We start from the raw sequence: 19777 nt of genomic DNA, 5'->3' as shown, positions 1-19777 counted from the left end.
TTACAAACAACAAGAAAAAACTAAGACAAAAGTCAAGGGTCAAGAGCCCAACTAAAGCAAACACTGATCTCCTAACATGGTTACTTTAAATGAAACAATAATCAACATCTAAACCTTAGTTAATTCTCAATCAGATCTTCTGTAGACGTCTGACAGAAATAAAGTCAGTCTGGTTATTAATAAGTGGAGCTGGTGATGCTGTTTGTGGGGTTGTTTAATCAGATCTTGAGAGATTTAATGTATTTTATTTCAGTTTATTTCATCTAAGGCTGTGTCTGAAGTCAGTTGTAGTTCTTGTGTTTCTCTTTTCTTCAGCAATTCTGTTTGTTAACAGCAGCTGTTCATCACTAATTCACAATTATCACTTAATTAATCACTTAATTACTTAATTGCAATGTAATATCTTCTTTCATTGAACTCAACTGAATTAAGTTCAGAGTACTCACAACTATTAGTTTTAAAACTTAAATGGTTTAAGGCAATCGGTTTCCTCAAACGGTTTGAGTACACCTAACTTGTCAGGTTTTTAAGGATATCTGTTTACTCAAACGGTTTGAGTTAAGTTACTTGTCGGGTTTTACAGTGTTAAAACCGTAATGACACACCCTTTTCATTTCCTTTCTCATACTCTGTTGATATGAAATAATAAAATTTTCTAAAATTATTTAATTCATAATTCATTCTTCTATCTGAAGACCTGATCGTCTTACTGTGGATAATCAACCCAATTAATTTACTATATTAATATGTTAGCCTAAAGATCAGCTTAATTTAACAAAACAATCATTTCAGGGACATGGCGAGTTACAGGCTAATGTTTTTTCTTCTTCTTCTGTGGCATTATAATGAAGGCTTTATAAAACTGTACAGCGTTTTTAGCTTTTTAAACAGCATTCTCCGTCCTACACCAACTACGCACACATTTCCTATCAGGTATGTCTACGAAAGACGATCAAACCAATCAGAGTAGGTAAGGGGTGGGGCTGAACGTGCAACCCCGCCCCACACTTTTTTGTTGAATGAACTAGATTAAATTAAGTTCACATTTTTAACAATGTTATGTTGGGTGAACAAATAATTTTTAAGTAAAGCTGACAATACACACTCTTTTGTTGAATGAACTAGATTAAATCAAGTTCACATTGTTAAATATATTTTTTTTTTTTAAGTAATCATTACATGAACGGATTAAGTAAAATTGGCAAAGGTGAAAGTACATTTTTTTAATCACACCAGCCCTGGCGAATACACAGGTAACATATTTGTGCACACATGGCATATTTGTGTAGTAGCTGTTACACCTGTATTTCATCCATGTGCTCATCACACTGTGATTGTCTACAGGAGAACTCATTGGCGTGGAATACCTGTATTCCCAAACAAATAAAGCTTTTGAGGAAGACTTAGGTGCGGATCCTGATACTCCAGATGGGATTCAGGATGAAGACCTGAAGATTGATCTGGAGAGTGATGAGGGGTTTGAGGATGTAGACTTGGATGGCGAGCCCCTTGAAATCATGGAGCTCAGCCTCGATATCCCAGAACCCATTCACGGTCTGTCATCAGATACAGCAGAGTCTTCCTTGCCAGAGCCCATGAGAGATGAGCTGCCCACTCAGAGCCAGGTAACTGTACTCCCATACAGATATTAACATTGTGATAATGATCCTTTATTTTTATGTAAGTGGAAATGACCTTATATTCTTAATTTCAGGGGGTGCAGAGTCATGTGGCAGAGTCTTCCTTGCCTGAGCCTATAGGAGATGAGCCAGCAACTCAGAGCCAGGTGACTAAGTTACCCTATAGGCATTAACACTGTGATAATGATCTTTTAAGTAGAAGTTACTTCATTATCTTACTTTTAGATGTTTCAAAGTGATATGACAGAATAAGCATGATAACGCTGAAGAGAGTGTAATAATTTTCTTTAATGCACAGATGGAGAGCCTGGGACCGGATGGCAGACCTGGCTATGACCACGTTGTCAGGCTGGCCAACAGTCTGGTGGACCTCAGACATGAGGGGTTCATTACTCAGCAGAAGGTGGATGAGATTGTGACTCTCTGGGATAAACTGTCAGAGTTTGACAAGGGTGCTCTCATCTACCCAGCTCGCCACCGCGACAGGCTGGTAAAGGGGCGCTTCAAAGTCAGTCATTCTGTGACGAATGTGACCCCTGGAGCTGACAGTTTGAAGCGGTATGTTTCCAATCAGTTTGTATAATTTGTATTTAATTTGTTTTTCATGTATTCATCACATAATCTACTTAACATTAATGTATTTTTTTATTTCACAGCTGCTTCCTTGGTGAAGGCAGTGGACCGGCTCAGTGGCCCAATGCCAGCCGTCTTGTGGAGGCAGTCTGCCTGGCACTATGCAGAATTTACCCTGCTGGTCAGACAGTGTCTGGTGTCAAGGTAAACAGGTGGGCTGTCATTCTGCGTGACTACAGGATGATAACTGATGTAGTCCTGGACAGCCCCAGACTCATGGCCCAAACAAGGTTGCAGCTGTTTGAGTTAAATCAGCACACTCTTTCACAATGGTAGGTTCAGTAATAAATTGTTCATCCACAGTTGTTGTCATTATAACACCCTTCTCTGCACATTTACTAATTATTATATTGTCTTTACATAGGCACAATGCTCGGAAAAGGAGGCAGGAAAGGGAGGTCTTGGAGCAGAGTATTCAGACCTTTACCACTCCCTTGGTGGCCTCTGAACCCCTCCCACCTGTGCTGTTTAAGCATCCGGAACCGGTCCGGCATGGGCACCAAGCCTATGAGTTCAACATTCCGGTGGATGCATCAGGACAGGCAGTACAGCGTGTTCGAGGCCAACCTCCTACAGTGGGCTCAGCATCAGCAGCTGTTGCCATGCCTGCTGCAGCACAGCATGCCCAAGGACAGCCTCCTCCAGTCCAGGTGGGCTTTGCAGTCTCTGACCCTGCCCGCTTGCTTCAAGCTACAGACACTGCAGCTATTGCTGTACCTCCTGCTATACCTCCCGGTCCAAAGGTGCCAAGGACCACAGCTTGGCGGCGGAGGAAGGCAGCAGAGGCAGCTGCAGCACAAGGTGCTACACCCAAAAAAAGACAACAGACTGAACAATACATTTGCCAAAAGTGTGGCCAACCAAAGACAAAGGAGTTTGGCCACAGTCGGTTCCGAGGTGCCCACTTTTGTGCCAAGTCATCTGGAAAAACTGTGGAGCAGTGGATGGAGGAGATGAGAAGGGGACAAAAATAAGTCATATATTGCATATGTATATACAGTTACATAGTTGAAGAGTTTTATATAGTTTCACTGTTTATATTGTGTTGTTTCTTTATATATTTAATGTTAATAAAGATTGCCCTTTTCTCATTATATGTCTGTTTTATTAGATATTCATATTTATTGTGCATTTTGGAATCACCAAAGTATACCTAGTAAAAGATATGTATTAAAAATGTACATCTAACTTTAAAAGTTCATTTACTTAAAAGAACATTGAATATTTCACATTCAAAAATAATATTAAAGAACTTTAAAAAAAAAAAAATTTCAATTATATATGGTTGTTATATATATTTTTAAGATTGATTAAACTAACATTTAGGATTAGTATGAAAGCATCTTTACAAAACCAATAAACTGCCTCATAAACTGAAATAAATTTCTTGTAATTATACTATATATATATATAGAGAGAGAGAGAGAGAGCGAGAGAGAGAGATAGTTGTTGTTGTTTTTTTTAATATAAGTTTCCTGAATGCCATTGATGTATATAGGTAATTCAATGAAATAAAATAAATTGTAAATAAAAATTCTATAAATGTTAAATATAAATACAATAATATTACATATATCAATAATAATAATAATAAAAATATCAATAAAAGTTTGATAAAACCTTGATATTCAGTATTCAGCACAAACATGAACAAATATTAACCATACATTATACAATTAAAAGCTTTCTATGCTGGATTGGATATTTCATGTTGTGCTTATGTTGAGCTCTACAAAACCAAAAAATATATTACACACGTTTATTAACCTAAAATATTATTTTAATAAAAGCTCTGTAAAGTCCTTGCAAATGTATCCCTGACACAAACTCAAAATCACTGTAATAAGAATAAGACACTCAAAAACTCTTTTTGCATGTCCATTAAGCCAGGATAATTTTTATTGCAAACAAATTTCAAAATATATTATAGCCTTTTTTTTCTTTCTTTTTTTTTAACTTTTAATAAACAAAATCAGAACAAACTTAACACTGTGGACAGCAAGAGGACATTTGTAGTGTGTGAACCATGCATTAATAGTATGACTCTGAAATGCTGTTTTCTTTTCCCCGTTCTCTAGAACAACTCACAGACATTCAGTGTGCATGCCTGCAAAAATTAAACAAAGTTGGTCAACATTTGTGTGTGACAATTGCATGTACAATGCCAGTTAATAGCACATGATTAAGGCCAAATATTAAAATAGAAGAATGCAAGAAGATTACCGGTCTTACAGAGCTCTCTTATTTTGCAGACAGTTCTTTGGCTTGATGAGCCTGAAGCACGGCTACAGCCTCTTCAACCTACACAGTACAGAAAAGCACAATGATCAAACAAAATCTGGTCTTAGATTAAGTAAATGTTTTGAGCAGGTGAACCTTGGAGTGCAGGGACTCTGGAGACTCGAGCATGTGCAGTAGTTCAGAGTTGTCGATCTCCAACAGCATGCCTGTGATCTTTCCCGCAAGATTCGGATGCAAGGCCTGGATAAGTGGATACAGCCGCTCGCCTGTATGGGATGCAAACAGACGATTTTCCTCATGTTATGATGTAGTACATAGAGTGTGTGCTATATTGCAAACCTTCTTAAGCCATGTGATAACTATCTGCTGCTTTACACTAAATAGACCCTGTAAAGTGTCAGCACTACACACTCTACTGAAGAGTATTGTTAATTTAGGTTACCATCACTGGTTTAAGAAGCAAGTGGTATAACATGATTCACAACTGCTCACAACTTTAACTTTTAAGTGACCGTGTGTGTGCATCCCATACCCAGGAGTTGTTTCTGCTCTTTTAATGGTGCAGCCGCCAGCATGGAGGCAGTAAGGGGCTCCTGGCCTCTCACATGAACCGCCGGCTCCGTATTCGATACTACCTAAAGAAACAGCAAATGACAGACTTTTATATTTCTTTATTTAAATGCTCCTAAGTGTCATCACATTGCCATGGTCTGAAACTTGTTCATGAAGTTGTCAGTTTTTGTGGCTTTTCTGTTGATAAAAGAATTATAAAACTAACATGTAGGATTAGCCTCATAAACTTAAATACAATTTAATGCAATTAAACTATTTAAATATAACAATACTTTTTAAACATAATCAATATTCATTATATTCATAAATACATACATATAAACATTTTCTGATTTAAATCAAATTACATAGAACACTCCCACTTAATATCCATATGCCACATATGGCCTACATATAACAACCAAAGGGCCACAGGGGGGCTACAGAGAAGATCCATCAGGTTCCTTTGCGCAGGGGCCATGCTAATCTTCTCTGTATCGATCCAATTTTAGTATATGTGCCGCCGTAGCAAGCACAAGAGAGGCGTCCCGCTCGAGGTATGTGTACCCCTCGGGGCCGCGCGAGCCCTCTCAGAGGTGGTAGGGCCCAGTGAGCCATCTCACCACTTCGCATGCCGTACCATTCGGTTCTGAGGCCGGACGCACCCTGACTGTTGCAATCGTTCACCGAGTTCGGGGGACAGGGGACGGTAGCGCCTCGTGTTGCACATGTGCCAGATTTCACAGCGATGTACAGGAGCATCTGCTGAACATGAGGAAGCGGGTGGACGCACTTGCCGATGGTACCGGAGTACTGCGCTGAAGGGGGCTTAGCCTTGTCCTTTTCCTTTTTTTTTCAAAAAAGAGGTGGCAGTGAAGAAGTGGTGGGCAGCGAAGGGTCAGGATGAAGGGGGGTCTTACCGGACGAACTTTGGATCTCCACGTGCTGATGTCTTGTCATTGATTCTCTTCTTACTTTCTACAGATGAGCGCTGAAGTTCTCGCGCTGAAGGGGGCGTGGCCTTGTCCTTTTATCGAAAGAAGAGGTGGCGGTAAAGAAGTGATGGGCAGCGAAGGGGCCAGGCATCTCCACGGTGTCCTGTCATGGATCCTCTTCTCACATTCTGCAAATGAGCGTTGAAGTTCTCTGGCTCATTTTCGAGTTGTCAAATACGCAGGTGACCCAGGTCTCCTCTCCCTGCTCTCAAGCTCCGAGTCTGACGATGGCCATGTAGTTCTCATGAGTTCATCACATGGTGTGATGGAGCGGGGCCGCAGCCGAGCATCTCTCAGACAAAGGAGGCGGTGAGTGATTTTACAACAAAACGCTCCCTCGCTGAGACCTGTGTCTATTCACCAGACGAGGGGCTGATAGAGTAGAGGAGCACAAATATCGCAATCAAAAAAGATGGAGCGCTTCACGGATTTGCGTGTCATCCTTTCGCAGGGGCCATGCTAATCTTCTCTGTATCGATCCAATTTTAGTATATGTGCCGCCGTAGCAAGCACAAGAGAGGTGGCCCGCTCGAGGTATGAGTACCCCTCGGGTCCGCGCGAGCCCTCTCAGAGGTGGTAGGGCCCAGTGAGCCATCTCACCACTTCGCATGCCGTACCATTCGGTTCTGAGGCCGGACGCACCCTGACTGTTGCAATCGCTCACCGAGTTCGGGGGACAGGGAACGGTAGCGCCTCATGTTGCACATGTGCCAGATTTCACAGCGATGTACAGGAGCATCTGCTGAACATGAGGAAGCGGGTGGACGCACTTGCCGATGGTAGCGGAGTACTGCGCTGAAGGGGGCTTGGCCTTGTCCTTTTTTTTTTTTCAAAAAAGAGGTGGCAGTGAAGAAGTGGTGGGCAGCGAAGGGTCAGGATGAAGGGGGTCTTACCGGACGAACTTTGGATCTCCACGTGCTGATGTCTTGTCATTGATTCTCTTCTTACTTTCTACAGATGAGCGCTGAAGTTCTGGCGCTGAAGGGGGCGTGGCCTTGTCCTTTTATCGAAAGAAGAGGTGGCTGTTAAGAAGTGGTGGGCAGCGAAGGGGCCAGGACGGTGTCCTATCATGGATCCTCTTCTCACATTCTACAAATGAGCGTTGAAGTTCTCTGGCTCATTTTCGAGTTGTCAAATACGCAGGTGACCCAGGTCTCCTCTCCCTGCTCTCAAGCTCCGAGTCTGACGATGGCCATGTAGTTCTCATGAGTTCATCACATGGTGTGATGGAGCGGGGCCGCAGCCGAGCATCTCTCAGACAAAGGAGGCGGTGAGTGATTTTACAACAAAACGCTCACTCGCTGAGACCTGTGTCTATTCACCAGACGAGGGGCTGATAGAGTAGAGGAGCACAAATATGGCAATCAAAAAAGATGGAGCGCGTCATGGATTTGCGTGTCATCCTTTCGCAGGGGCCATGCTAATCTTCTCTGTATCGATCCAATTTTAGTATATGTGCCGCCGTAGCAAGCACAAGAGAGGCGGCCCGCTCGAGGTATGTGTACCCCTCGGGTCCGCGCGAGCCCTCTCAGAGGTGGTAGGGCCCAGTGAGCCATCTCACCACTTCGCATGCCGTACCATTCGGTTCTGAGGCCGGACGCACCCTGACTGTTGCAATCGTTCACCGAGTTCGGGGGACAGGGGACGGTAGCGCCTCGTGTTGCACATGTGCCAGATTTCACAGCGATGTACAGGAGCATCTGCTGAACATGAGGAAGCGGGTGGACGCACTTGCCGATGGTACCGGAGTACTGCGCTGAAGGGGGCTTGGCCTTGTCCTTTTTTTTTTTTTCAAAAAAGAGGTGGCAGTGAAGAAGTGGTGGGCAGCGAAGGGTCAGGATGAAGGGGGTCTTACCGGACGAACTTTGGATCTCCACGTGCTGAGGTCTTGTCATGGATTCTCTTCTTACTTTCTACAGATGAGCGCTGAAGTTCTCGCGCTGAAGTGGGCGTGGCCTTGTCCTTTTATCGAAAGAAGAGGTGGCGGTAAAGAAGTGGTGGGCAGCGAAGGGGCCAGGACGGTGTCCTATCATGGATCCTCTTCTCACATTCTACAAATGAGCGTTGAAGTTCTCTGGCTCATTTTCGAGTTGTCAAATACGCAGGTGACCCAGGTCTCCTCTCCCTGCTCTCAAGCTCCGAGTCTGACGATGGCCATGTAGTTCTCATGAGTTCATCACATGGTGTGATGGAGGGGGGGCCGCAGCCGAGCATCTCTCAGACAAAGGAGGCGGTGAGTAATTTTACAACAAAACGCTCCCTCGCTGAGACCTGTGTCTATTCACCAGACGAGGGGCTGATAGAGTAGAGGAGCACAAATATCGCAATCAAAAAAGATGGAGCGCTTCACGGATTTGCGTGTCATCCTTTCGCAGGGGCCATGCTAATCTTCTCTGTATCGATCCAATTTTAGTATATGTGCCGCCGTAGCAAGCACAAGAGAGGCATCCCGCTCGAGGTATGTTTACCCCTCGGGGCCGCGCGAGCCCTCTCAGAGGTGGTAGGGCCCAGTGAGCCATCTCACCACTTCGCATGCCGTACCATTCGGTTCTGAGGCCGGACGCACCCTGACTGTTGCAATCGTTCACCGAGTTCGGGGGACAGGGGACGGTAGCGCCTCGTGTTGCACATGTGCCAGATTTCACAGCGATGTACAGGAGCATCTGCTGAACATGAGGAAGCGGGTGGACGCACTTGCCGATGGTACCGGAGTACTGCGCTGAAGGGGGCTTGGCCTTGTCCTTTTTTTTTCAAAAAAGAGGTGGCAGTGAAGAAGTGGTGGGCAGCGAAGGGTCAGGATGAAGGGGGTCTTACCGGAAGAACTTTGGATCTCCACGTGCTGATGTCTTGTCATTGATTCTCTTCTTACTTTCTACAGATGAGCGCTGAAGTTCTGGCGCTGAAGGGGGCGTGGCCTTGTCCTTTTATCGAAAGAAGAGGTGGCGGTAAAGAAGTGGTGGGCAGCGAAGGGGCCAGGACGGTGTCCTATCATGGATCCTCTTCTCACATTCTACAAATGAGCGTTGAAGTTCTCTGGCTCATTTTCGAGTTGTCAAATACGCAGGTGACCCAGGTCTCCTCTCCCTGCTCTCAAGCTCCGAGTCTGACGATGGCCATGTAGTTCTCATGAGTTCATCACATGGTGTGATGGAGCGGGGCCGCAGCTGAGCATCTCTCAGACAAAGGAGGCGGTGAGTGATTTTACAACAAAACGCTCCTTCGCTGAGACCTGTGTCTATTCACCAGACGAGGGGCTGATAGAGTAGAGGAGCACAAATATCGCAATCAAAAAAGATGGAGCGCTTCACGGATTTGCGTGTCATCCTTTCGCAGGGGCCATGCTAATCTTCTCTGTATCGATCCAATTTTAGTATATGTGCCGCCGTAGCAAACACAAGAGATGCGTCCCGCTCGAGGTATGTGTACCCCTCGGGTCCGCGCGAGCCCTCTCAGAGGTGGTAGGGCCCAGTGAGCCATCTCACCACTTCGCATGCCGTACCATTCGGTTCTGAGGCCGGACGCACCCTGACTGTTGCAATCGTTCACCGAGTTCGGGGGACAGGGGACGGTAGCGCCTCGTGTTGCACATGTGCCAGATTTCACAGCGATGTACAGGAGCATCTGCTGAACATGAGGAAGCGGGTGGACGCACTTGCCGATGGTACCGGAGTACTGCGCTGAAGGGGGCTTGGCCTTGTCCTTTTTTTTTCAAAAAAGAGAGGTGGCAGTGAAGAAGTGGTGGGCAGCGAAGGGTCAGGATGAAGGGGGTCTTACCGGAAGAACTTTGGATCTCCACGTGCTGATGTCTTGTCATTGATTCTCTTCTTACTTTCTACAGATGAGCGCTGAAGTTCTCGTGCTGAAGGGGGCGTGGCCTTGTCCTTTTATCGAAAGAAGAGGTGGCGGTAAAGAAGTGATGGGCAGCGAAGGGGCCAGGACGGTGTCCTATCATGGATCCTCTTCTCACATTCTACAAATGAGCGTTGAAGTTCTCTGGCTCATTTTCGAGTTGTCAAATACGCAGGTGACCCAGGTCTCCTCTCCCTGCTCTCAAGCTCCGAGTCTGACGATGGCCATGTAGTTCTCATGAGTTCATCACATGGTGTGATGGAGCGGGGCCGCAGCTGAGCATCTCTCAGACAAAGGAGGCGGTGATTGATTTTACAACAAAACGCTCCCTCGCTGAGACCTGTGTCTATTCACCAGACGAGGGGCTGATAGAGTAGAGGAGCACAAATATGGCAATCAAAAAAGATGGAGCGCTTCACGGATTTGCGTGTCATCCTTTCGCAGGGGCCATGCTAATCTTCTCTGTATCGATCCAATTTTAGTATATGTGCCGCCGCAGCAAGCACTAGAGAGGCAGGCCGCTCGAGGTATGTGTACCCCTCGTGTCCGCGCGAGCCCTCTCAGAGGTGGTAGGGCCCAGTGAGCCATCTCACCACTTCGCATGCCGTACCATTCGGTTCTGAGGCCGGACGCACCCTGACTGATGCAATCGCTCACCGAGTTCGGGGGACAGGGGACGGTAGCGCCTCATGTTGCACATGTGCCAGATTTCACAGCGATGTACAGGAGCATCTGCTGAACATGAGGAAGCGGGTGGACGCACTTGCCGATGGTACCGGAGTACTGCGCTGAAGGGGGCTTAGCCTTGTCCTTTTTTTTTTCTTCAAAAAGAGGTGGCAGTGAAGAAGTGGTGGGCAGCGAAGGGTCAGGATGAAGGGGGTCTTACCGGACGAACTTTGGATCTCCACGTGCTGATGTCTTGTCATTGATTCTCTTCTTACTTTCTACAGATGAGCGCTGAAGTTCTGGCGCTGAAGGGGGCGTGGCCTTGTCCTTTTATCGAAAGAAGAGGTGGCGGTAAAGAAGTGGTGGGCAGCGAAGGGGCCAGGACGGTGTCCTATCATGGATCCTCTTCTCACATTCTACAAATGAGCGTTGAAGTTCTCTGGCTCATTTTCGAGTTGTCAAATACGCAGGTGACCCAGGTCTCCTCTCCCTGCTCTCAAGCTCCGAGTCTGACGATGGCCATGTAGTTCTCATGAGTTCATCACATGGTGTGATGGAGCGGGGCCGCAGCCGAGCATCTCTCAGACAAAGGAGGCGGTGAGTGATTTTACAACAAAACGCTCCCTCGCTGAGACCTGTGTCTATTCACCAGACGAGGGGCTGATAGAGTAGAGGAGCACAAATATCGCAATCAAAAAAGATGGAGCGCTTCACGGATTTGCGTGTCATCCTTTCGCAGGGGCCATGCTAATCTTCTCTGTATCGATCCAATTTTAGTATATGTGCCGCCGTACCAAGAACAAGAGAGGCGGCCCGCTCGAGGTATGTGTACCCCTCGGGTCCGCGCGCGAGACCTCTCAGAGGTGGTAGGGCCCAGTGAGCCATCTCACCACTTCGCATGCCGTACCATTCGGTTCTGAGGCCGGACGCACCCTGACTGTTGCAATCGTTCACCGAGTTCGGGGGACAGGGGACGGTAGCGCCTCGTGTTGCACATGTGCCAGATTTCACAGCGATGTACAGGAGCATCTGCTGAACATGAGGAAGCGGGTGGACGCACTTGCCGATGGTACCGGAGTACTGCGCTGAAGGGGGCTTGGCCTTGTCCTTTTTTTTCATTTCAAAAAAGAGGTGGCAGTGAAGAAGTGGTGGGCAGCGAAGGGTCAGGATGAAGGGGGTCCTTACCGGACGAACTTTGTATCTCCACGTGCTGATGTCTTGTCATTGATTCTCTTCTTACTTTCTACAGATGAGCGCTGAAGTTCTGGCGCTGAAGGGGGCGTGGCCTTGTCCTTTTCGAAAGAAGAGGTCGAAAGAAGTGGTGGCGGTAAAGAATTGGGGGGCAGCGAAGGGGCCAGGACGTGTCCTATCATGGATCCTCTTCTCACATTCTGCAAATGAGCGTTGAAGTTCTCTGGCTCATTTTCGAGTTGTCAAATACGCAGGTGACCCAGGTCTCCTCTCCCTGCTCTCAAGCTCCGAGTCTGACGATGGCCATGTAGTTCTCATGAGTTCATCACATGGTGTGATGGAGCGGGGCCGCAGCCGAGCATCTCTCAGACAAAGGAGGGCGGTGAGTGATTTTACAACAAAACGCTCACTCGCTGAGACCTGTGTCTATTCACCAGACGAGGGGCTGATAGAGTAGAGGAGCACAAATATCGCAATCAAAAAAGATGGAGCGCTTCACGGATTTGCGTGTCATCCTTTCGCAGGGGCCATACTAATCTTCTCTGTATCGATCCAATTTTAGTATATGTGCCGCCGTAGCAAGCACAAGAGAGGCGTCCCGCTCGAGGTATGTGTACCCCTCGGGGCCGCGCGAGCCCTCTCAGAGGTGGTAGGGCCCAGTGAGCCATCTCACCACTTCGCATGCCGTACCATTCGGTTCTGAGGCCGGACGCACCCTGACTGTTGCAATCGTTCACCGAGTTCGGGGGACAGGGGACGGTAGCGCCTCGTGTTGCACATGTGCCAGATTTCACAGCGATGTACAGGACCATCTGCTGAACATGAGGAAGCGGGTGGACGCACGTACTTGCCGATGGTACCGGAGTACTGCGCTGAAGGGGGCTTGGCCTTGTCCTTTTTTTTTTCAAAAAAGAGGCGGCAGTGAAGAAGTGGTGGGCAGCGAAGGGTCAGGATGAAGGGGGTCTTACCGGACGAACTTTGGATCTCCACGTGCTGATGTCTTGTCATTGATTCTCTTCTTACTTTCTACAGATGAGCGCTGAAGTTCTGGCGCTGAAGGGGGCGTGGCCTTGTCCTTTTATCGAAAGAAGAGGTGGCGGTAAAGAAGTGGTGGGCAGCGAAGGGGCCAGGACGGTGTCCTATCATGGATCCTCTTCTCACATTCTACAAATGAGCGTTGAAGTTCTCTGGCTCATTTTCGAGTTGTCAAATACGCAGGTGACCCAGGTCTCCTCTCCCTGCTCTCAAGCTCCGAGTCTGACGATGGCCATGTAGTTCTCATGAGTTCATCACATGGTGTGATGGAGCGGGGCCGCAGCTGAGCATCTCTCAGACAAAGGAGGCGGTGAGTGATTTTACAACAAAACGCTCCCTCGCTGAGACCTGTGTCTATTCACCAGACGAGGGGCTGATAGAGTAGAGGAGCACAAATATCGCAATCAAAAAAGATGGAGCGCTTCACGGATTTGCGTGTCATCCTTTCGCAGGGGCCATACTAATCTTCTCTGTATCGATCCAATTTTAGTATATGTGCCGCCGTAGCAAGCACAAGAGAGGCGTCCCGCTCGAGGTATGTGTACCCCTCGGGGCCGCGCGCGCCCTCTCAGAGGTGGTAGGGCCCAGTGAGCCATCTCACCACTTCGCATGCCGTACCATTCGGTTCTGAGGCCGGACGCACCCTGACTGTTGCAATCGTTCACCGAGTTCGGGGGACAGGGGACGGTAGCGCCTCGTGTTGCACATGTGCCAGATTTCACAGCGATGTACAGGAGCATCTGCTGAACATGAGGAAGCGGGTGGACGCACTTGCCGATGGTACCGGAGTACTGCGCTGAAGGGGGCTTGGCCTTGTCCTTTTTTTTTTCAAAAAAGAGGTGGCAGTAAAGAAGTGGTGGGCAGCGGAGGGTCAGGATGAAGGGGGTCTTACCGGACGAACTTTGGATCTCCACGTGCTGATGTCTTGTCATGGATTCTCTTCTTACTTTCTACAGATGAGCGCTGAAGTTCTCGTGCTGAAGGGGGCGTGGCCTTGTCCTTTTATCGAAAGAAGAGGTGGCGGTAAAGAAGTGATGGGCAGCGAAGGGGCCAGGACGGTGTCCTATCATGGATCCTCTTCTCACATTCTGCAAATGAGCGTTGAAGTTCTCTGGCTCATTTTTAGAGTTGTCAAATACGCAGGTGACCCAGGTCTCCTCTCCCTGCTCTCAGGCTCCGAGTCTGACGATGGCCATGTAGTTCTCATGAGTTCATCACATGGTGTGATGGAGCGGGGCCGCAGCTGAGCATCTCTCAGACAAAGGAGGCGGTGAGTAATTTTACAACAAAACGCTCCCTCGTTGAGACCTGTGTCTATTCACCAGACGAGGGGCTGATAGAGTAGAGGAGCACAAATATCGCAATCAAAAAAGATGGAGCGCTTCACGGATTTGCGTGTCATCCTTTCGCAGGGGCCATGCTAATCTTCTCTGTATCGATCCAATTTTAGTATATGTGCCGCCGTAGCAAGCACAAGAGATGCGTCCCGCTCGAGGTATGTGTACCCCTCGGGGCCGCGCGAGCCCTCTCAGAGGTGGTAGGGCCCAGTGAGCCATCTCACCACTTCGCATGCCGTACCATTCGGTTCTGAGGCCGGACGCACCCTGACTGTTGCAATCGTTCACCGAGTTCGGGGGACAGGGGACGGTAGCGCCTCGTGTTGCACATGTGCCAGATTTCACAGCGATGTACAGGAGCATCTGCTGAACATGAGGAAGCGGGGGGACGCACTTGCCGATGGTACCGGAGTACTGCGCTGAAGGGGGCTTGGCCTTGTCCTTTTTTTTTCAAAAAAAGAGGTGGCAGTGAAGAAGTGGTGGGCAGCGAAGGGTCAGGATGAAGGGGGTCTTACCGGACGAACTTTGGATCTCCACGTGCTGATGTCTTGTCATTGATTCTCTTCTTACTTTCTACAGATGAGCGCTGAAGTTCTGGCGCTGAAGGGGGCGTGGCCTTGTCCTTTTATCGAAAGAAGAGGTGGCGGTAAAAGAAGTGGTGGGCAGCGAAGGGGCCAGGACGGTGTCCTATCATGGATCCTCTTTTCACATTCTACAAATGAGCGTTGAAGTTCTCTGGCTCATTTTCGAGTTGTCAAATACGCAGGTGACCCAGGTCTCCTCTCCCTGCTCTCAAGCTCCGAGTCTGACGATGGCCATGTAGTTCTCATGAGTTCATCACATGGTGTGATGGAGCAGGGCCGCAGCTGAGCATCTCTCAGACAAAGGAGGCGGTGAGTGATTTTACAACAAAACGCTCCTTCGCTGAGACCTGTGTCTATTCACCAGACGAGGGGCTGATAGAGTAGAGGAGCACAAATATCGCAATCAAAAAAGATGGAGCGCTTCACGGATTTGCGTGTCATCCTTTCGCAGGGGCCATGCTAATCTTCTCTGTATCGATCCAATTTTAGTATATGTGCCGCCGTAGCAAGCACAAGAGAGGCGTCCCGCTCGAGGTATGTGTACCCCTCGGGGCCGCGCGAGCCCTCTCAGAGGTGGTAGGGCCCAGTGAGCCATCTCACCACTTCGCATGCCGTACCATTCGGTTCTGAGGCCGGACGCACCCTGACTGTTGCAATCGTTCACCGAGTTCGGGGGACAGGGGACGGTAGCGCCTCGTGTTGCAACATGTGCCAGATTTCACAGCGATGTACAGGAGCATCTGCTGAACATGAGGAAGCGGGTGGACGCACTTGCCGATGGTACCGGAGTACTGCGCTGAAGGGGGCTTGGCCTTGTCCTTTTTTTTTCAAAAAAGAGGTGGCAGTGAAGAAGTGGTGGGCAGCGAAGGGTCAGGATGAAGGGGGTCTTACCGGACGAACTTTGGATCTCCACGTGCTGATGTCTTGTCATTGATTCTCTTCTTACTTTCTACAGATGAGCGCTGAAGTTCTGGCGCTGAAGGGGGCGTGGCCTTGTCCTTTTATCGAAAGAAGAGGTGGAGGTAAAGAATTGGTGGGCAGCGAAGGGGCCAGGACGGTGTCCTATCATGGATCCTCTTCTCACATTCTACAAATGAGCGTTGAAGTTCTCTGGCTCATTTTCGAGTTGTCAAATACGCAGGTGACCCAGGTCTCCTCTCCCTGCTCTCAAGCTCCGAGTCTGACGATGGCCATAGTTCTCATGAGTTCATCACATGGTGTGATGGAGCGGGGCCGCAGCCGAGCATCTCTCAGACAAAGGAGGCGGTGAGTGATTTTACAACAAAACGCTCCCTCGCTGAGACCTGTGTCTATTCACCAGACGAGGGGCTGATAGAGTAGAGGAGCACAAATATCGCAATCAAAAAAGATGGAGCGCTTCACGGATTTGCGTGTCATCCTTTCGCAGGGGCCATACTAATCTTCTCTGTATCGATCCAATTTTAGTATATGTGCCGCCGTAACAAGCACAAGAGAGGCAGCCCGCTCGAGGTATGTGTACCCCTCGGGGCCGCGCGAGCCCTCTCAGAGGTGGTAGGGCCCAGTGAGCCATCTCACCACTTCGCATGCCGTGCCATACGGTTCTGAGGCCGGACGCACCCTGACTGATGCAATCGTTCACCGAGTTCGGGGGACAGGGGACGGTAGCGCCTCATGTTGCACATGTGCCAGATTTCACAGCGATGTACAGGAGCATCTGCTGAACATGAGGAAGCGGGTGGACGCACTTGCCGATGGTACCGGAGTACTGCGCTGAAGGGGGCTTGGCCTTGTCCTTTTTTTTTTCAAAAAGAGGTGGGAGTGAAGAAGTGGTGGGCAGCGAAGGGTCAGGATGAAGGGGGTCTTACCGGACGAACTTTGGATCTCCACGTGCTGATGTCTTGTCATTGATTCTCTTCTTACTTTCTACAGATGAGCGCTGAAGTTCTGGCACTGAAGGGGGCTTGGTCTTGTCCTTTTATCGAAAGAAGAGGTGGCGGTAAAGAAGTGGTGGGCGAGGGGCCAGGACGAAGGGCGAAGGGGCCAAGACGGTGTCCCTGTCATGGATCCTCTTCTCACATTCTGCAAATGAGCGTTGAAGTTCTCTGGCTCATTTTCGAGTTGTCAAATACGCAGGTGACCCAGGTCTCCTCTCCCTGCTCTCAAGCTCCGAGTCTGACGATGGCCATGTAGTTCTCATGAGTTCATCACATGGTGTGATGGGAGCGGGGCCGCAGCCGAGCATCTCTCAGACAAAGGAGGCGGTGAGTGATTTTACACAACAAAACGCTCCCTCGCTGAGACCTGTGTCTATTCACCAGACGAGGGGCTGATAGAGTAGAGGAGCACAAATATCGCAATCAAAAAAGATGGAGCGCTTCACGGATTTGCGTGTCATCCTTTCGCAGGGGCCATGCTAATCTTCTCTGTATCGATCCAATTTTAGTATATGTGCCGCCGTAGCAAACACAAGAGATGCGTCCCGCTCGAGGTATGTGTACCCCTCGGGGCCGCGCGAGCCCTCTCAGAGGTGGTAGGGCCCAGTGAGCCATCTCACCACTTCGCATGCCGTACCATTCGGTTCTGAGGCCGGACGCACCCTGACTGTTGCAATCGTTCACCGAGTTCGGGGGACAGGGGACGGTAGCGCCTCGTGTTGCACATGTGCCAGATTTCACAGCGATGTACAGGAGCATCTGCTGAACATGAGGAAGCGGGTGGACGCACTTGCCGATGGTACCGGAGTACTGCGCTGAAGGGGGCTTGGCCTTGTCCTTTTTTTTTTTTTTTTTTTCAAAAAAGAGGTGGCAGTCAAGAAGTGGTGGGCAGCGAAGGGTCAGGATGAAGGGGGTCTTACCGGACGAACTTTGGATCTCCACGTGCTGATGTCTTGTCATTGATTCTCTTCTTACTTTCTACAGATGAGCGCTGAAGTTCTGGCGCTGAAGGGGGCGTGGCCTTGTCCTTTTATCGAAAGAAGAGGTGGCGGTAAAGAAGTGGTGGGCAGCGAAGGGGCCAGGACGGTGTCCTATCATGGATCCTCTTCTCACATTCTGCAAATGAGCGTTGAAGTTCTCTGGCTCATTTTCGAGTTGTCAAATACGCAGGTGACCCAGGTCTCCTCTCCCTGCTCTCAAGCTCCGAGTCTGACGATGGCCATGTAGTTCTCATGAGTTCATCACATGGTGTGATGGAGCGGGGCCGCAGCCGAGCATCTCTCAGACAAAGGAGGCGGTGAGTGATTTTACAACAAAACGCTCCCTCGCTGAGACCTGTGTCTATTCACAAGACGAGGGGCTGATAGAGTAGAGGAGCACAAATATCGCAATCAAAAAAGATGGAGCGCTTCACGGATTTGCGTGTCATCCTTTCGCAGGGGCCATACTAATCTTATCTGTATCGATCCAATTTTAGTATATGTGCCGCCGTAGCAAGCACAAGAGAGGCGTCCCGCTCGAGGTATGTGTACCCCTCGGGGCCGCGCGAGCCCTCTCAGAGGTGGTAGGGCCCAGTGAGCCATCTCACCACTTCGCATGCCGTACCATTCGGTTCTGAGGCCGGACGCACCCTGACTGTTGCAATCGTTCACCGAGTTCGGGGGACAGGGGACGGTAGCGCCTCGTGTTGCACATGTGCCAGATTTCACAGCGATGTACAGGAGCATCTGCTGAACATGAGGAAGCGGGTGGACGCACTTGCCGATGGTACCAGAGTACTGCGCTGAAAGGGGGCTTGGCCTTGTCCTTTTTTTTTTCAAAAAAGAGGTGGCAGTGAAGAAGTGGTGGGCAGCGAAGGGTCAGGATGAAGGGGGTCTTACCGGACGAACTTTGGATCTCCACGTGCTGATGTCTTGTCATTGATTCTCTTCTTACTTTCTACAGATGAGCGCTGAAGTTCTGGCGCTGAAGGGGGCGTGGCCTTGTCCTTTTATCGAAAGAAGAGGTGGAGGTAAAGAATTGGTGGGCAGCGAAGGGGGCCCAGGACGGTGTCCTATCATGGATCCTCTTCTCACATTCTACAAATGAGCGTTGAAGTTCTCTGGCTCATTTTCGAGTTGTCAAATACGCAGGTGACCCAGGTCTCCTCTCCCTGCTCTCAAGCTCCGAGTCTGACGATGGCCATGTAGTTCTCATGAGTTCATCACATGGTGTGATGGAGCGGGGCCCGCAGCCGAGCATCTCTCAGACAAAGGAGGCGGTGAGTGATTTTACAACAAAACGCTCCTTCCTGAGACCTGTGTCTATTCACCAGACGAGGGGCTGATAGAGTAGAGGAGCACAAATATCGCAATCAAAAAAGATGGAGCGCTTCACGGATTTGCGTGTCATCCTTTCGCAGGGGCCATGCTAATCTTCTCTGTATCGATCCAATTTTAGTATATGTGCCGCCGTAGCAAGCACAAGAGATGCGTCCCGCTCGAGGTATGTGTACCCCTCGGGGCCGCGCGAGCCCTCTCAGAGGTGGTAGGGCCCAGTGAGCCATCTCACCACTTCGCATGCCGTACCATTCGGTTCTGAGGCCGGACGCACCCTGACTGTTGCAATCGTTCACCGAGTTCGGGGGACAGGGGACGGTAGCGCCTCGTGTTGCACATGTGCCAGATTTCACAGCGATGTACAGGAGCATCTGCTGAACATGAGGAAGCGGGTGGACGCACTTGCCGATGGTACCGGAGTACTGCGCTGAAGGGGGCTTGGCCTTGTCCTTTTTTTTTTTCAAAAAAGAGGTGGCAGTGAAGAAGTGGTGGGCAGCGAAGGGTCAGGATGAAGGGGGTCTTACCGGACGAACTTTGGATCTCCACGTGCTGATGTCTTGTCATTGATTCTCTTCTTACTTTCTACAGATGAGCGCTGAAGTTCTGGCGCTGAAGGGGGCGTGGCCTTGTCCTTTTATCGAAAGAAGAGGTGGCGGTAAAGAAGTGGTGGGCAGCGAAGGGGCCAGGACGGTGTCCTATCATGGATCCTCTTCTCACATTCTGCAAATGAGCGTTGAAGTTCTCTGGCTCATTTTCGAGTTGTCAAATACGCAGGTGACCCAGGTCTCCTCTCCCTGCTCTCAAGCTCCGAGTCTGACGA

General features: G+C 49.2%; 1 protein-coding gene, 14 non-coding genes and 1 pseudogene across 15 annotated transcripts; all 16 read right to left on the bottom strand.

The window, feature by feature from the left end:
• Positions 1–4113: 4113 nt before the first annotated feature.
• LOC109094667 (embryonic polyadenylate-binding protein B-like) lies at positions 4114–5337 on the bottom strand. Its single transcript, XM_019108387.2, has 4 exons — positions 5047–5337; positions 4650–4780; positions 4497–4574; positions 4114–4380 (listed from the first exon to the last, which is right to left on the bottom strand). The coding sequence occupies exons 1-3, from the start codon at positions 5087–5089 to the stop codon at positions 4515–4517; spliced, it is 234 nt and encodes a 77-aa protein (XP_018963932.1). The 5' UTR covers positions 5090–5337; the 3' UTR covers positions 4114–4380; positions 4497–4514.
• Positions 5338–5528: 191 nt separating this feature from the next.
• LOC122147870 lies at positions 5529–5602 on the bottom strand (annotated as a pseudogene).
• An 865-nt stretch (positions 5603–6467) lies between these two features.
• On the bottom strand, positions 6468–6574 carry LOC122147901. The gene has a single exon (XR_006161899.1). It is a non-coding gene; the product is annotated as a U6 spliceosomal RNA (small nuclear RNA).
• Positions 6575–7428: 854 nt separating this feature from the next.
• LOC122147908 lies at positions 7429–7535 on the bottom strand. The gene has a single exon (XR_006161906.1). It is a non-coding gene; the product is annotated as a U6 spliceosomal RNA (small nuclear RNA).
• An 856-nt stretch (positions 7536–8391) lies between these two features.
• On the bottom strand, positions 8392–8498 carry LOC122147900. The gene has a single exon (XR_006161898.1). It is a non-coding gene; the product is annotated as a U6 spliceosomal RNA (small nuclear RNA).
• An 851-nt stretch (positions 8499–9349) lies between these two features.
• LOC122147907 lies at positions 9350–9456 on the bottom strand. Its single transcript, XR_006161905.1, has one exon. It is a non-coding gene; the product is annotated as a U6 spliceosomal RNA (small nuclear RNA).
• An 853-nt stretch (positions 9457–10309) lies between these two features.
• Positions 10310–10416, bottom strand: LOC122147905. Its single transcript, XR_006161903.1, has one exon. It is a non-coding gene; the product is annotated as a U6 spliceosomal RNA (small nuclear RNA).
• An 854-nt stretch (positions 10417–11270) lies between these two features.
• On the bottom strand, positions 11271–11377 carry LOC122147914. The gene has a single exon (XR_006161912.1). It is a non-coding gene; the product is annotated as a U6 spliceosomal RNA (small nuclear RNA).
• Positions 11378–12246: 869 nt separating this feature from the next.
• Positions 12247–12353, bottom strand: LOC122147913. The gene has a single exon (XR_006161911.1). It is a non-coding gene; the product is annotated as a U6 spliceosomal RNA (small nuclear RNA).
• An 856-nt stretch (positions 12354–13209) lies between these two features.
• On the bottom strand, positions 13210–13316 carry LOC122147912. Its single transcript, XR_006161910.1, has one exon. It is a non-coding gene; the product is annotated as a U6 spliceosomal RNA (small nuclear RNA).
• Positions 13317–14169: 853 nt separating this feature from the next.
• Positions 14170–14276, bottom strand: LOC122147899. The gene has a single exon (XR_006161897.1). It is a non-coding gene; the product is annotated as a U6 spliceosomal RNA (small nuclear RNA).
• Positions 14277–15129: 853 nt separating this feature from the next.
• LOC122147898 lies at positions 15130–15236 on the bottom strand. Its single transcript, XR_006161896.1, has one exon. It is a non-coding gene; the product is annotated as a U6 spliceosomal RNA (small nuclear RNA).
• Positions 15237–16086: 850 nt separating this feature from the next.
• On the bottom strand, positions 16087–16193 carry LOC122147910. The gene has a single exon (XR_006161908.1). It is a non-coding gene; the product is annotated as a U6 spliceosomal RNA (small nuclear RNA).
• Positions 16194–17065: 872 nt separating this feature from the next.
• LOC122147906 lies at positions 17066–17172 on the bottom strand. The gene has a single exon (XR_006161904.1). It is a non-coding gene; the product is annotated as a U6 spliceosomal RNA (small nuclear RNA).
• Positions 17173–18033: 861 nt separating this feature from the next.
• Positions 18034–18140, bottom strand: LOC122147918. Its single transcript, XR_006161916.1, has one exon. It is a non-coding gene; the product is annotated as a U6 spliceosomal RNA (small nuclear RNA).
• An 855-nt stretch (positions 18141–18995) lies between these two features.
• On the bottom strand, positions 18996–19102 carry LOC122147897. Its single transcript, XR_006161895.1, has one exon. It is a non-coding gene; the product is annotated as a U6 spliceosomal RNA (small nuclear RNA).
• Between the last annotated feature and the right edge of the window lie 675 nt (positions 19103–19777).

The sequence above is a fragment of the Cyprinus carpio genome, chromosome A15 (assembly GCF_018340385.1).
Source record: "Cyprinus carpio isolate SPL01 chromosome A15, ASM1834038v1, whole genome shotgun sequence".
NCBI lineage: Eukaryota > Metazoa > Chordata > Actinopteri > Cypriniformes > Cyprinidae > Cyprinus > Cyprinus carpio.
This window is presented reverse-complemented; position numbering and strand designations above follow the sequence as displayed.